Source organism: Podarcis raffonei, chromosome 6, assembly GCF_027172205.1.
Source record: "Podarcis raffonei isolate rPodRaf1 chromosome 6, rPodRaf1.pri, whole genome shotgun sequence".
In the NCBI taxonomy this organism is placed as follows: Eukaryota; Metazoa; Chordata; class Lepidosauria; order Squamata; family Lacertidae; genus Podarcis; species Podarcis raffonei.
The window spans coordinates 60,870,241-60,885,985 of record NC_070607.1 but is presented as its reverse complement, the minus strand read 5'-3'; the positions used below and the strand labels follow the sequence as shown (position 1 = coordinate 60,885,985).

General features: G+C 40.5%; 2 protein-coding genes across 10 annotated transcripts in view; both read right to left on the bottom strand.

Annotated features, from left to right (window-relative positions):
* The window catches only part of CR1 (complement C3b/C4b receptor 1 (Knops blood group)), a 43,066-nt gene extending 33,565 nt beyond the window's left edge, over positions 1-9,501 (bottom strand). The window contains exons 1-4 of the mRNA XM_053390996.1: positions 8,392-9,501; positions 2,333-2,515; positions 2,031-2,130; positions 217-305 (exon numbers count right to left, since the gene is read on the bottom strand). Of these exons, the coding sequence (XP_053246971.1) occupies positions 217-305; positions 2,031-2,130; positions 2,333-2,515; positions 8,392-8,464 (445 nt within the window). The 5' untranslated portion in view covers positions 8,465-9,501. The remainder of the gene's footprint in view (positions 1-216; positions 306-2,030; positions 2,131-2,332; positions 2,516-8,391) is intronic.
* An 893-nt stretch (positions 9,502-10,394) lies between these two features.
* LOC128416142 (complement decay-accelerating factor-like) overlaps positions 10,395-15,745 on the bottom strand; it is a 56,326-nt gene continuing 50,975 nt past the window's right edge. For 6 of the 9 annotated variants that reach the window (XM_053393395.1, XM_053393397.1, XM_053393396.1 and 3 more), the window contains 3 exons: positions 15,604-15,633; positions 14,420-14,495; positions 10,395-11,302 (listed from right to left, as the gene is read on the bottom strand). In XM_053393395.1, coding sequence (XP_053249370.1) covers positions 11,215-11,302; positions 14,420-14,495; positions 15,604-15,633 — 194 coding nt within the window. In that variant the 3' untranslated portion in view covers positions 10,395-11,214. The remainder of the gene's footprint in view (positions 11,303-14,419; positions 14,496-15,603; positions 15,634-15,745) is intronic. The other 3 variants (XM_053393398.1, XM_053393400.1, XM_053393402.1) reach the window with 1 other exon arrangement.

Here is a 15,745-nt window from a genome sequence, read left to right as displayed (position 1 = left end):
TGCGAATGTGCATTCCGCATGGATCACGTTTGCAACCCGATCGTCCACCGTAACAAGAACAACATTTTGACACTGATTTACCTCTAATACTGCTAGACGAGAGCATGCAAATGTATTAACCCTTTACCATCCATACTAAATTGATTTTGAGGTGTTCCTGGTGCCATATAAGAATACTATTTACAAACATAGCAGTAAAAAATATGTTTTACTTACGCTGACAAAGAGGAATATCATTAGTCCACCCTACTTTTCGGCCAAGTATGACACACTTTCTGCTGGAAGTTCTACCAATTAACCTGTGCCTGTATCAAGAAAGAAGTAGCTGTGGGTTGTCTTGTTCTGCCTCGTGAGATGCATAGAACTGATGTGCTTATAATGTGAACGTTCTTCTTACTGACTTTCCACAAACAAATGAAATGCTTTTTGAAAGACAGGGAAGCACATTTCTTGTCAGCCAGGATTGTGCAGCTATCTCAACATATCTTACAATATTCATTTAATTAATATGTTCACCCCTCTTTCAATTGTTCTTGGTGTCGAGTGTCCCAGTTAACTAATATCCATTGAGCAAGCAATCCAGTACACTTCCTGGGGTAATATGGATTTATAACGCAACATGCCTAATTTATTTTATTTGTATTTTAAGAAATATGATACATTGTCCTCTGAAAGGAATGACTGAAAATGGTTACATGCCAACACTGATGAAAGCTAGTGGGGCTGGGCCAGGGAGGTGATCAATGCCTCATAACAAGAGGGGGTGGTTCCTGCCTGGAGGAGGCAGTGGTAAAACCACTCCTTAAGAAACCCTCCCTGGACTCAGAAATCTTTGACTACTGGCCAGCTGCCTTGCTCCCCTTCATGAGCAAGGTTCTTGTCAAGGTTCTGGTGGTTGTGGACCAGACCCAGGTGCCTTTGGAGGAAACTGATTTTCTAGATCCATTTCAGTTGGGGTTTCGGCCTAGTTTTGGCACAGAAACTCTTTTGGTTGCCCTGCATGATGACCTCTGTTGGGAGAGAGACAGGGGAAATGTTTCCTTGTTAATTCTCCTCAACCTCTCAGCAGCTTTTGATACCATTGACCATAGCATCCTTCTGGAGTAGCTGTCTGAGTTGGGGATAGGTGGCACTGCTTTGTGGTGGTCCTGGACATTGCATTCATCATCTGAGGCCCTCCTTTGTGTACCTCCTTCACATGAAGTCCAGAGGATGGCTACACGAGAATGGGCCTTTTCTGTAGTCGCTCCCCGTTTGTGGAATGCTCTCCCCAGGGAGATTCGCCTGGCACCTTCATTATATATTTTTAGGTGTCAGGCGAAAACGTTCCTCTTCAACAAGGCCTTTGGCTGATAAGGAGGGCTATTGTTTTGGCTTAATTAATTTATCTTGTATTTTATTCTGACATCTTTTGATGAAGAGCGGTATGAAAAATTAGTAAGTAATTTTTTGCACATGGAAGCATGTGCAAAGACTTCTGCTTGTACAATGCGTCTTTCTCTCCCTTCCTGTGTGTCTCCTGAAATTGCCCCCAGAACAGTGGGGGGAGAGCATGGGGGGGATTGATCTGCCTGGCAAACTGAAATGCTTCACAGTAGGAATGTTCCTGTGTGCTCAGATTCTTAAAAACAAAAATATCACCACACCCAGTACATAAGAGCTCTGCTGGACCAAACCAAAGAGCCATCATTCACCTATTACAGTGGCCAACCATATGCCTAAGGAGGACATGAATGCAAAGTACTTCATTCCTTTCTGAACAAACAGGCCTAGGGTTAAGTGTAGAAAATCGTTAGTCTCTAGGGTTACAAGCTCTCTCCTTTTCTATGTGTTTGGTGCCTTTAAAAACTGCATAGTGAACCAACAGAAATAAGTCAAATGAGATTTTCCTGATGGGAGAGAAAAGTGAGAGGAAAAGCTTTACCAGATTCTTTCTGCTTATGCAACTAGGGGAGATAGAGCAGCCCTAGTGGGAAGTCAGGCCAGAGTGAGCAGAGGAATTCTCCCTTCTTGGCTTTTCTGATGCTTACCCTTCATTGCAGGTGTAATTTACAGTGGAACCGAATAAAGTATCTTGGGGCACAATCAACTTCCCATTATCTGGTTCCCCTGGATTTCCACAAGATTGTCCTAGCAGGAAGAAAGAGACAAAGTGTGCCTTAAAGTACAATGCTGATCTAAAGTTTCCATCTGCTTTTCGTTTTAAATTAATAAATTCTCAAGGGCAGAACTGCACACCTCAATACATCTCTTGTATTCAAACCATTGAAATGATTCAGATTGGTAGGCAGCATATTCTCACAAGTATTTCAAAGAATGTTATGACACTCACGTTTACAGCGCTCCAGAACTTTGGACCACTCCTGGCTTTGAAGGCACTTAATAGAGTACCTCAGTCCGGTATAGCCTGGACGGCACATATATTTCACAATCGAGCCAACAGGAAATAAATTCTTTTGCTTATACTCGTCGGTTAGCTCAGCAAAGTTTAACCTAGGTGGAGGGCCACAGCCACCTAATGATAAAAAGAGAAGAGGGGAAAAATCAAGGAAATGTGAAGCTCTGCCCAGGGCAATTTTGTGTTTTGAACCACCATATCATTTCCTCCACCTCTAACATGGAAATGACCATCAAAAGTAACCACTGGGTGCAGTAGCTGTACAGAACTGGTGGGAGCCTGATTCCTTGTGGGATATGCCACAAGTTAAATGTATTAGAATGTTAATGCATTAGGCTTTCTGTATTTATCTTCTAGCTGTTCTGGAATAATTGCTTGCCATGGGCCTTTTTCAGGCGGCAATTGCCCCAAGCCTCACACATGATGGGACCATGTCAGCATTGGTATTGCTGTGGTGCTGACAACTTTTAGAAACGACAGACAGCAAGGGAACTGCCATCTCCACTCACTGCCTCTCTCACCATTTGGGCTGGACTCCCCCCTCCCACCACCAGAGGCCACTGGTGAGGAACTGTGAGGGAGAGCATTGATGTTATCAACAGGACACCTGTGGGCCTACCTAACATGATGGGAAAGACAACAACCCAGCAAATTACAGCTAAGCAAAGACAAAGGCCTTACACCCTGAAAAGTCAACACTTTGCACTGCATATTCTAGTCTCTTCTGGGCAGGTTGGGCCACCAGGCTATTTTTCAGGCCTGTTTTACCTGTAAGCAGCTCATTTCCAGCAAACTCAGAGGAGAGGAGATAGAGAATAACTCTAATTGGATGCTGCCAGTAAAGATCAAAGAGAGACCAATTAGGACTCTTCCTCCTCTTCTCTCTGGGGATAGTTCTAGCTGGAAAAAGCCTGTAGAGAAGTTATAAACTGATTGCTGCTAGCATGCAGGCATGTGGACTTAGAGAGACTAGGAGACAATAAATTAGCAGCAATGTCTACACCATCACCAAGGAAGAAAGGTACATAATGTGGCTGGGGGAAAGGACAATAGAGGATTCAGGCCTGTGGCTGGGAGAGGAAGAAAGAAGTAGAGCAGAAGTAGAGCAGAAGAAAGAAGTAGAGTCAGGGCCTGGGACATATTGGGATAAATATGTACATGTGTGTGCACTATAATTTTATTTGGAGATGATCTGAGGAAGTTAATTGGATGTTCTACTTAAGATGGGACATGGGAGCAATAATTGAAGTGAATTCTCTCTCTGTGTGTGTGTACGTGCGTATGAATTTTAGAAATGAAATCTTCATACACTGCTTCTGGTGTCATTCATTCTCTCTCTCTCTCTCTCTCTCTCTCTCTCTCTCACACACACACACACACACAGAGAGAGAGAGAGAGAGAGAGAGAGAGAGAGAGAGAGAGAGAGAGAGAGATAAGGATAATGTTAATACATTTTTAAAATATGCATGGTTGGCTAAGGGAATGGGGACAAATGCTACATCAAGAAAGGCCCCTCAAATGAACTTTCTGCCTCCGGGCTTTTCATAATCACATCAGAAATGATTACCTTTGTTTCATGCTTCAAAAGTTTTGGATCCATATGGAGGTTTCAAAGAACATGTGGCAACAGTTCAGTGTGAGAGCAAAATGCCCCATGGACCTAGCATGGGGACTTTCCAAACGATCAAACTGATCCACACAATAGGTTTCTAGAAGTTGCAATTGGCAATTAGGGTTTGTCAAAAACCACGTTTCTGGAAATTTCAACTCCCCTGTGGATGCGCTGCCAGGTAAATGTAGTTTTTGACAATCACTGCATTGGAACCCAGTAATTTCATTTCACCAAATGGTGAAGAGAGTTCTTACTAATCCGTACAGTACCAAAAATTGTACTAATTATTATTTATATTAACGGACTTATCACTTGCTTGCATCTTCGGTGTTAGTGGCCAGTGGCTATCATACTACACACACTTACCTGGGATTAAGTTTCATTGAATACTGTGGAGCTTGCTTTTGAGTAAAGTAAACTTGCATATGAATCTAAAGCATTGTGGAAAGTTGGGATGACAGCAAAGAGGCAAAATGTTGATCAAAAAGACTGCTAATAGAAAGATCAATAATTATTTCTCCTAATTGTAGATTTTTGTAAAAAAACACCCAGCTACAACAAACTGTTCAACAGACTGTTATACAAATTTTAAGGTGCATACACAGAGCAGGTACACGCTCCACAGAAAACCAATCCTTCCCAAATATTATTATTTTTTGCTGCAGAAGGAAGCCTGTTGGAAACACCTTTCCGAATAGACTGGCTGAGTTATTTTCACTTGCAAGTCCTTCAAATCCTATAAATCAGAGGTTTTCAACCTTTTTGGGTCCATGGCTCCCTTGACCAACTATGTTCTTTCTGTGGCACCCCTGTGGTGCTCAGGAGCCAAGTTTTGTCACCCCTTGCCTGCATAGCTGGCAGCCCCATACTGCTTTTTGAACATGCACCCTTGTGGAGCATTCCCTCAGCCTCCTCTCCTCTCCCCAAGAGTCCTCTGGGCAGCTACTGCTGCCACTTCTGAGTTGCCCACCCTGCCCCAAAGAGAGGTGCCTCCTCACATTGCCCCACAGGGGCCTGGGAAGCACCCCCTGCCCAGCCCCAGAGGCACCATTCAGAGGAGGGAGGGAAGGATAGAGGGACAGAGGCCAGTGTTGTCCACAGCACCCCTGAACATCATTCAAGGCACCCAAGGGTGCCACGGCACACTGGTTGAAAACCACTGCTGTAAATAGATAAACATATTTGCATGGTTGGACCACTGCTCTGCAAAACCAGTCTGGCAAGTATCTGTTAAAAACAGAACAGACCTGTCAAAAGAGCATATACCTACAAATAGGTGAAAATTCCTATTGGGGCCAGGAGAGACAATTAGGTATTGTCAGGTACCTTGACCAATAGTCATACTCTCAAATTTCTATTGTAGACCTCTTTCTGTAAAGCTTGCATGATGATTTTGGGTGGTCTTTGGCTAAGGGGTTGGGCAATTTCTGCAGTGTCGTTGTTGTTGTTGATAGACTTAAAGGATACTGGGTCTCTTGATTGGAGTTGAGCTGCAAAACACCCCATTTTTTTGGTATAACAAGAAGAATTGCCTCCCAGGAAAGATCAGATAGTTCCCTTCCCTGGTCATGTTCAGGAAGAATTTAAATACATTTTATTGTTCAGGCCTTTGGAAGCTGACAAAAACATTTAGGCATTGTAGATTTTAAAACTGTCTTTAGAAATCTTTTTGTTATTGTTGGATATGTTGTTTGTTAGTTGTCCTTGCATCTTTTGGAGGGAGGGAGATAAACAAACTTAACAGATAAATAAATATTGAGATTTTACACCAGACAGCATATATATTGCAATTTTACATCGGATAGCACAATCAAGAAATCTACTTATGCACTGCTAATAATAGTGTCTAGGACACATAGTGAAATATTTATACATAATCCATTGATGAATGAGGAACATCCTAAATAAGATTGCCATATATTAGGTGCATTGTTTTATTAGACAGCTCTCCCGCTCCGCCCACTTTCTAATACAAAAGTTAGTAATCAAATGGGACTTTTAAAAATTGTTTATTTACAAGAAGCCACTGAGGAAGTTTAATATTTTGCAGTTTCTTCTTTCAGAAACTTCCTCTTGCTATTTTATGTAATGGATTTATAGGAGTATTCAACTGACTCTCTTCATTCATTCACTGAAGAAGCACAATTGTAAAAAGAAGAATAGAAGAAGCATAATTGTACCAACCTGGCCACACCCTAAAATACCACTGTTACTATAGGCTACATGCTGTGGTGGCTGTGTGTTTGGCATTAATGCTAAATGTAAGCATGTATGTCTCTTCAGTGTAACCAGAAACCTTGACTGTCCCAGGTCTCTTGATTGTGCAGAAGAACCCTATGGACAGACACACAGTACCATGCACATACAACCAGAAGGTTCTGACCACTGACAGCATTAGATTTGGGATGTGTCAGTAGCAGGCATCATCCCACTCTCCTCATGTAATAATAATAATAATAATAAATTTTATTTATATCCCGCCCTCCCCAGCCGAAGCCGGGCTCAGGGCGGCTAACAACAATCAAATAATCAAACAATCAAATAAACCAACATTCTAAAAATATTTCATTATAAAAATGAATTAAAATCAAGTTAATGGCAACCATTAAGCAAAACTCTGTGCAGGTTGCCAGAGGAGGGAGTCAGGCTGCGCCCTGACCAAAGGCCTGGTGGAACAACTCTGTCTTGCAGGCCCTGCGGAAAGATGTCAAGTCCTTGTACATGTACTTGGTGAACATGTGAGGGGGATCATCCAAACATTAGACTCTCTCACTATTTTTAAAAGCCATTGAATGTCAGCTCTTGCGCTTAAATTTGACCAATCTAATTTGACTAATCTAACTCCCTTTTATATAAACAAAACCCTTTCCTTCAACCATGAGCCAACTGGTTTTAGCATCCTATTCATATTATTGCAGCTGTTTACATGAAAGTAAACTTTAAATATGTAGTGATTTCATTTCTAAAAATTGCTTTCACTTGCTGTGTTTCCCTTGTGTGTCTCTCATTTTTCCTTCTAACACTGTGGGCTTGGGTCTACCTAGAAAGATTTATACCTTGTTCTAACCTGAGGTCTTAAGGCACTTAAAATACACTTTTAAAAGGATATAAAGCAGGGGTTTTTTTTCCAGCCAGAACTCAGTTTCGTCACTTTACCTCTCAAGTGGGTGACATTGCCATTAGAAAAAATCAAGTGTGAGTTCTGGCACCTCTTTTTCTAGAAAAACAGCACTGATATATAGTAATCCATGTCCCCACAGTTCTCATAGTTTAAACATACTGTACCATTGCCATTCTCAGGCCCCTGGAAAAGTTAGGTCAGACACACTCCTGCCTAATATCTGCATAGCCACTACCAGTCAGTGCAAACAATAGTGAGCAAGAGGGTCCATTGGTCTGACTATATAGTATAAAGCATCTTCCTATGCTCCTACAAGCAGAATTATACCAATCTGGGGTTGAGTTTCCCAGGTTTTACTTTGCAGTCACAATGGACTAGAAAGGCTGGAAGAAGCATAAAGTGAATCAAAAGTTTTCATTTGAATGAGGCCAAGAGGAGATGCTGGACATGCTAATTAGTAGACCCAATAAATCTGAGTCTACCCCCCAAACAGACTGAACTTTTGCACTAGGCATAAGCATCACATTGCACAAGAGTCTCAAGATGTGCTTTTCCAAGCCCACAGACACAGTATGTTCACACTGCTCTCTCAGCGACATCTATGCTGGCTTAGAACAAGGAATGGAAGATGGCAGGAAACCTGAAGGACATGCTCTACAGGGAGCTGACTTCAGGTACCAGGCCTGTTGGCAGACCAGCTCTGTGTTACAAATATGACATGAAGGCAGGCAACATCAGCCCCTCATGGGAATCCCTTGCAGACAACCAGAGTGCTGGAAACACACAGTCAGGTTGTGCATCCATAGCAGTGACCAGTGGAAGAATGACTGCTGGGAGGAGTGCAGAGAGAAGAAATGCCATGGTGTAGCTGCAGCAGCACAACAACTGGACACCTTCATCTGCCCCAGCTGCAACAGAACATGTCTCTCCTGTATTGGCCTCTACAGCTACAACAGGCACTGTAGCCTTCCAATGGTTTGACTTCACTTCTCCATTGTCTTCTGAGACAGATGGATGCCAACCAACAACAAACAATATAAAGCAAGGATTAGGAGCCATCCCTCCCCTCCCCATTAGCTACCCTCTTGAAATCCCTTTTAACTGCCGATGACCCTTCCTTAAGCTCCTTTCTCCCAACAGAAGCAGAACAAAAATGTATTGCCACATTCCATGGGGAAGGGAGCCTCTCCCCGCAAAAAAGGATGGGAAAGGAGAAGTACAGAAGCTAGACATAAAGAGTCGCTATTTCCAACTTCTCACCTTGATCTTCCAAAGTAATGGCCAGAAGTTCCATCAAGCCCCATAATAAGGGAAGCATGCATGCAAGCATCATAGCTCTCACTCAGGTCACAGCAATGAATGAGAAGTTGCTGAACCTAAAAGGGATATATAAATAAATGCAGAAGAGGAAGCAGCAGCAGCAGGCAAATAAATGGGGCTTTCACAGAAAAAAACCCAAAGGAAGCTTGACAGAGAACTATATAAAAGGCTTCCCAGTCTTTCTCAGCACTTAAAAGCATTGTGTAAGCTCCAGGCAGACATTAGCCCAGAGTCTGGTTTCAGTTTGAACATAGCAAATAGAAAGGGTTAAGTTGACGAGATTCTCTTTTGAGAAATTATGCACTGGTTCTGGCCATCCTACCTCCAAACCTATCTTCCAGTTACTATAGTGCCACTGCTGAAAACTGTCCTCAGCTCAGCCTCCATTTCTTCCAAGAAGATACAAAAACCTGTATTACATTAAGGCTGAGCTGCTGCCTTTGGGCAGCAAAAAGGTTGGCATAGTCACTGGCTTTTAGAATTAGCACCCCTATTGTCCTAGGAAATACTGAAATTGGAAGATTAGGATGAGTTATGCTAGGATGAAGTTTTACTATTTGGCACCTTAAAATGCACCTCTTACCAACAGCGATGTGATTCCAGGGGCTGGGGTTTTTGCCTACTTTCCAAGCTGATTAGTAAGCACTGCATTTTACTGCTTACCATAAATCTACGGTCTGAATTCAGTTGTTTGCTTTGCACTGCAAATTCTACTCATGGGATTTGCTTGGCAAGTAAGGCACTGAGCTTACTCAAAACAGAAGGACACCAGTAGACAGAAACTGTTCTTAATTAATGGTACATGCCATTTACAATTAAATAATTAAAGGAAAATTAATAGTGGATTCAGACATGAGTTTTCCTTTCCTTTATCCCATTCCTGTGTCCACATTCCAGTTTGGAAAGCTTTAGTCAGTTGTGGCTTCCCAGCATATGTTCACACACTCGGATATGTGTGCAAGCAGTTCCCTTCTACAACCTTTTACAGCATTTCCTGCACTGAAGTGTTCTCAGTGTATGAAATACATAATACAGAAAGGGATTTGCAGTACCAATGCATATGCAACTGTAGAACACACATATAATTGCATCCCCTGCTAATCACCCACTGCAGAAGACAGGACCCAGTATGGTACGCAACACTTCAGTGATTGCAGGGGATAACAGAACTATTATTCCTGCTTTTATTGTAGTAGCAGAGCTAACTAGAGGCTCAGAGGCACATGGACTTACTATGCATGAAGGACTGGGTGGCCACAGGCAAGCTCAAAGTTAAACATTCATGTTTGCGAGGCTGATGGGAGTTGTGATCCAAAATTATCTGGAAAGCTTTAGCTACTTTGAGTTCTAACGGTTTTTACATAAAAAACCCGCCAACTTAAAGTAAATTTCTACAGTCAGCTGCCAATTACATTTCAATTAATGCACATATTAACAAAGCCGCTATACAGATGCCTTTTTCCACAGCAAGGAATATGGAGAAATTAGTTACAAACAATGCAAGTCTCACTATTACAAGGAAAGGCCATGTTTAGTATTGCTCATTGTAGCTACCATAACCAAATGACCTTTAAACAAAGGTATGTACTTTTATCTCAGCCAGTTAACACATGTCCATCACATTCAACACTCAAAATTAAAGGAGCAACACTGAACAGCACGTGGCCCACTGTGAGATGCTAAGAACACATACTTATAGCCAAGGCACCATCTCATGATACTTTGCGCAAAGTTAAAATGTGTGCACAGAATGCTTGTCTGGGTGCTGTAAAGGAAGTTACCAGGAAGTTTTTGCCACAAACATCTATTTCCACTCCATTGTGATCTCTGCATGGTGAGAAACAGATTCGAAACAGCTATGTGCTATTAGCCGTATCAACACAAGCTGCACTGCATCACCAGTTTCCTCTTATCTCTTGGGAGTAGAAAGCTACCAATGATAGTGCCTTTTATTCAATATTTTAGTTTATTTGCACACATTCTAAGAGAAACAACTTTTCTCTCTGTATACATACTACATAGTTAATCAATTTAAACAAAAGAAGTGCACAATTCAACATAAAATTTTAAAACAGCATATAACAAACAAGTTACCTTCATGACTGTAACAAGCTATAGTTCAAACCATCGGAAACACTGCACTTTTCACTCACATTGATCTTAACAGGAGAATCATTTGACCTGTTTCCACTGAAATTAAGCTGTTGTAAACGTGACCCTTGATTTTTTGGTTAAGTACACAGAGTTTTTGTTTGCCTATGAAAATATATCAAAAAGAAAACGAGTATTTTCAATTAGGCACATGTTACTTTTGTTCACACTTTTTAAGATCATGTAAGGAAATCAAGACAACTTTTACAATTCTTCATGAGAAAGGCTTGTGGAAGTCAAATGTTTGGTAAATATTAACAGCTTTACTTGTCCCTCTCCTTCAAGCGATGAACAAGATTCTAGGAAACAAACTGTAATAAGTTCTTCTTGGTTCTGTATTTGATTGAGGCACTTTAAAACACATCCTGCAAAGGAAGTTGCAACCAAGTTCTATGCAAAAACAATAAGTGCAAATGATCAGAGTTTTCTTGGGGCCCAATACTGCTTCATGCTTCAAGTAGCTGAATAACCTGGATGCCCAGTTTTTAATGAAAATTGCTTTGGCTTTTTCCATGCAGCTCTTCATTCAATTCTCATTTTCAGTTCTCAAAATAAGAACTGCTGGGAATTAATTATCAGCTGGAAGCTTACTGGAGCACAGCTCTACTGCAATCAGGAGGCTTTGGGTTCCATTCCTATTTCTGTGTGAGTGGCAACTGCACGGTAAGACTCAGCATTGCAAGAAGAAGGGTCAGCTTTTCTGTAAAAAAAAAGTTACAAATATTTTTGATTGATTTTGATATGTTTGAATCATTATATCATTCTGTTTAGTCTTCCTGTCAGGAAGGAAAAAGCAACACACAAATACATCAGCATTCCACTGCATACTATTGACATTTTGAAAGCAATGTAAGTAACTTTTACATTGAAGAAGCGGCCATACTGTTACTTCTTAGGAAAGAAAATTAGTTCTGGAAGCTATAGAAGCAGAAGTAATACACGGACTGTTAACAACTACAGGATATTAGAAGTAAAACAGATAAAGAGAATTAGGATTATATAAACACAACAGATATAAGAGAGAGAGACAGCCTAAGTACAGTATAGAAAAATGGTCACTTCTAACATTCCTTGTAGAATCTGCCCTTGAATCGACATTCCACAGGCACCCCTGTCCATGTGGGAAACTTGGACAAGTGTCAGCAATGGAGCTTCTGTAAGCAAGGAGTACTGCCTTTTGTTTACCAACAAGAATGAATTTACTTTTGTCTACGTCTCTGCATAAAGCGATTACAAGTTGATGGAAATAACTGTGTGGATATCATGTGACCTACAAAATAAAATTTCTCACTGAAATGCTACCACTGGGAGTGGTTGGTGATGAGGAACAGCACTATACCCCTGGCCGCCAGGAGGCCAGGTACATGCACCACCTTTCTCACTTACCACTTTATTTCCACTAGTAAAGAGTATTGGTAGTTCTCTCACACACCTGTAACACTCAAGTATTTAAATGTGACTATAGTTATAATTCACGGCTGGAGTAGTTATTGCTAAATGACGTTTAAGAAGTGTCTGTTCCCAGGCAGGGTGCATTATTTGCTACACACTGTGGAAGAAGAGTCCTTTGCTGTCATATAACACCACGATTAACTATTTTAAAATACAGGTTACTGTCTACATAAAAACATTCTTGACTTCAGGACAAAACATGCTAGCAGCTGAAAATATTTGAATGGTTGATCAGTTGAGACAGAAAAGAAAGAGAGTGAGTTGGGGAAAAGGGAACCCATGAGCTAGAATAGTGTCCCTGACCCATGCAGGTCATTCCAATGTCCTTCCCATTTCTGTGCTTTAATCAATGCCTGCTCACAGTTTGACATTTAACAATCACGAGAAAGAAACGTAAAACGCTTTCCCACAAACTCACCAGATCGCTCTAAAAAGAGAATCTTCAAACACAAAACATGTTATTCAAAGAATAATCTCTAGGTTGTTTGACTAAGATTGAGAAGCTTATTCAGCACATACAGTAGGATGACTATATTTAGCACCGGAAAGGCTTGACAATATTGTACTTTACAATACACTTAAAATGAGGCAGAGATGCTCAATATTCAATAGAAAACTATAAACATGAACAGCTTCAAGCAGATAAGATGCCATTAGTTTAAACATTCTCAAAATAAATATAACCCTATAGTTGTTCAAAAATCAAACTAAGACCCATTGCAACACAACGCTATGGGTCCCCCCCCCCCCAATTCCTTAACAAGTATTTGTGCAGAACTACACACCTAGGGCTTCTACAGGTATGCACATTAAGGTGCAATTAGTTGGCAGTCCCAACAATAGATTATATTTATATTTCCCATAATCATGAGTATGAGGTTATATCAGTGTTGGGGAAACCCACACTGGAAGATGTATTTAGAGGAGGTAGGTTGGTTGGTACAATCATTCCTCCATGCCTGCATTGTTTGCTTTATTGCTTTGACTATTCCAAGGTTAGGTGTCTGCAGAATGGGGTAGGAGTCACTGTCTGAAGGTTAAGCGCCTGTCAGAAGTATTATAGCTACAGCAGGACCCCAAGGTTAATTATGCTGGCCTTGTCCATTTGCTTATCGTATCCCTCACGCCTTCTAAATAACAACTTCCAAAGCAGGTTTGAGGGCTTTGGACATTATGCCAATAAGTACACAGCTACGAAGAATTTAGAGTACATAAATCTCCCAGATGCAAACATAAGTTTTGAGATTTGACATAGGCCCAGACCAGCTGGGTCCTGCATGTTGTCCAGAAAGGGTCTCTCCCTGGGGCTCCCGACAAATGAATGGGGAAATATCTGGTCTTGCTTATATTACTCTGCTGAAAGTCTTTTTCACTGATTAGTATTTTGTATTTAGCCTGTCACTTAATAAAATCACCGAACTTCTCTCCACTGGTATTGTTACTGCCTCTGAATCCAAAAGATCTCTTGTCTTTGACAAAAAAAATCAGTATTCTCTAGTATTAAAACTGAATCTCAGAATATCTTAAAGACTTAAAAGACATGTGAACAATCTGTTACAGAAATTATTGCAATGAATATTCAAAACTAATAAATAATTATTGTATTAATCTACAGAAATACATTAATTAGTGCTCACAAATTAAGCGAACCTGTCTGCATACACACATGCATCATATTAAAATAGTTAAACCATGCATACAATGCTACAACGAAAATGGACAGTCCTGGACACAAAAATAGAAAGGTCATGCAAGACAAATGTTCAGAATAAATTATTGCTGCAGATTGTTGGCTTAGATTACAGGACCGGCCTAGAGTCTTCCAGAAAAAATCTACTGGCTTCAGGAGGGTTTTTTCAACAAATCCATTTTCTTACTGTGTCTGAAAGTAAAAATCACAAACAGCAAGTACCCTTGACGGTTCCAACATCTGTAGATTAGAGCAGAGTGTTTGATGACTTAATTTAATAGTAGATTGCAGGATTTTTAGTGCCAGAATATTCATTGTCAAGTCTGCATTAGGATGGACAGTTTAGGTAAATTGAGACAGAGCATTTCTGTCACTTCAGAACACCAATGGTGGAAATGGGATAAAATACTGACTAGCCGTTCTAGAAAAATTATTGTGTTTTAGTTGTTAATGTTTATTCTGTGCTGCCATATTAGTGCAACTGTTCACCAAATAAATAAATAAATAATAAATAAATAAATAAAAATACTAAAGCCCTTTCTGAACACCAAGCACATTTATACGGAAAGTGTAAGTGAATAGAAGGCAAAGTGAAGCCAAGAAGCATAAATTAGCTCACACCGCCACAAACAAAGCTACAAAGAATTAGATATGGCTTCTCCTGAGCTGACTCACCCCTTTATAAAGCAAGATCTGTATTTCCAACCTGCAGCAATAAGACAAATCCCCAATATAACAGCCACCACAGATCCTTGAAGGGAAGAAGAAGAAATCCAGTGATATACTGTAGTAATGATTAACAAGGCAAAGTAATAGCTTTTTTCTGTTGAAGAAAAAACTGGCCCAGTTCTAAATAAAGGCTGAAGTGTAATCACATCAGTAACTTCAAAATAGGTTTGAGACAACAACCCCCAACAGGACCCAAATCCTACTGCAGACTTAACAAAAGATAGACAAACTATTAAAATCAATGAGAAAAAGCTGTCAGTTTGTTTTGCACATGAAGAACTAACATAAAAAGCTGTGCTTTCAGTGTTTGACCACTTCCATTTGTTTCCACTATTTGTACTCTGAATCCAATATCAGACTTCGTAGTGAAGCCAGGAATCCTAGAAATATGTGGCTTATTAAACTATGTAAGATTTAAACAACTTTAATTAGTCCATGAAATAGTATGAACAAGTCACCAGACAAGTTGCTACCTTGTAATGTTCAATGGACATTGAAGCCACTCATGTGGATGAGTTCAAGTGTTACAGGACACAGCAAGTCTCTAGACGCATACATACCTTGAGCAGCAAGTCCATTGTACATCTGCACTCACCCCTTTTTGGGCGGATATGCAGTCTTCCTCAGAGATTGGTTTTACAAACAAGTTCTTCCTGTTCCTAGCAGATGTTAGCTGTGCAAACTGAATGGCCCTAATGGCAATCAGAGAGCAACTCCTCAACCCAAGCAATGCGTCCAGCTCAAAACACCTTTTCTCTTGAAAAAATTTTAAAGCACCAACCACGCCCAGAAGCTGGAACATTAAAAACCACAACATGGAGGAAATCTGTGCTGGATTTGGAGCCAGCTATGTTCATTACAGAAGCAAAGGTAGTGGAGGAAATAAATAAATAAAATAAAAATACACCAGAACCTGGAAGAAAGTATATTTGTCTGCACCCTAAGAATTCTCGCAATAGAATCAAATTTTTTATTCAAGTAGGAGTCTTCAACATTTAAACCACAAACTGGAGAAAAAAAGGAAGGAACACACACAGGCAATAATGTACAATGGGTGCTGAACTCCAGGCTTTGGAGAATGAACAGCAGCAAATCAATGAGGGATTGTACCTCATTCTGTCATTACTTACCAATAATAACTCCTGGGGAGTGGTTAGGTGCTAAAATGGAAGAAAAAGAAAGTTAGATGTTATGTGAGGGTGACAGATTCTAGCTCTCTCTCACCGCATTTGCATCTGTCGCACACTCTGAATAAAATATAGTACATTAAAG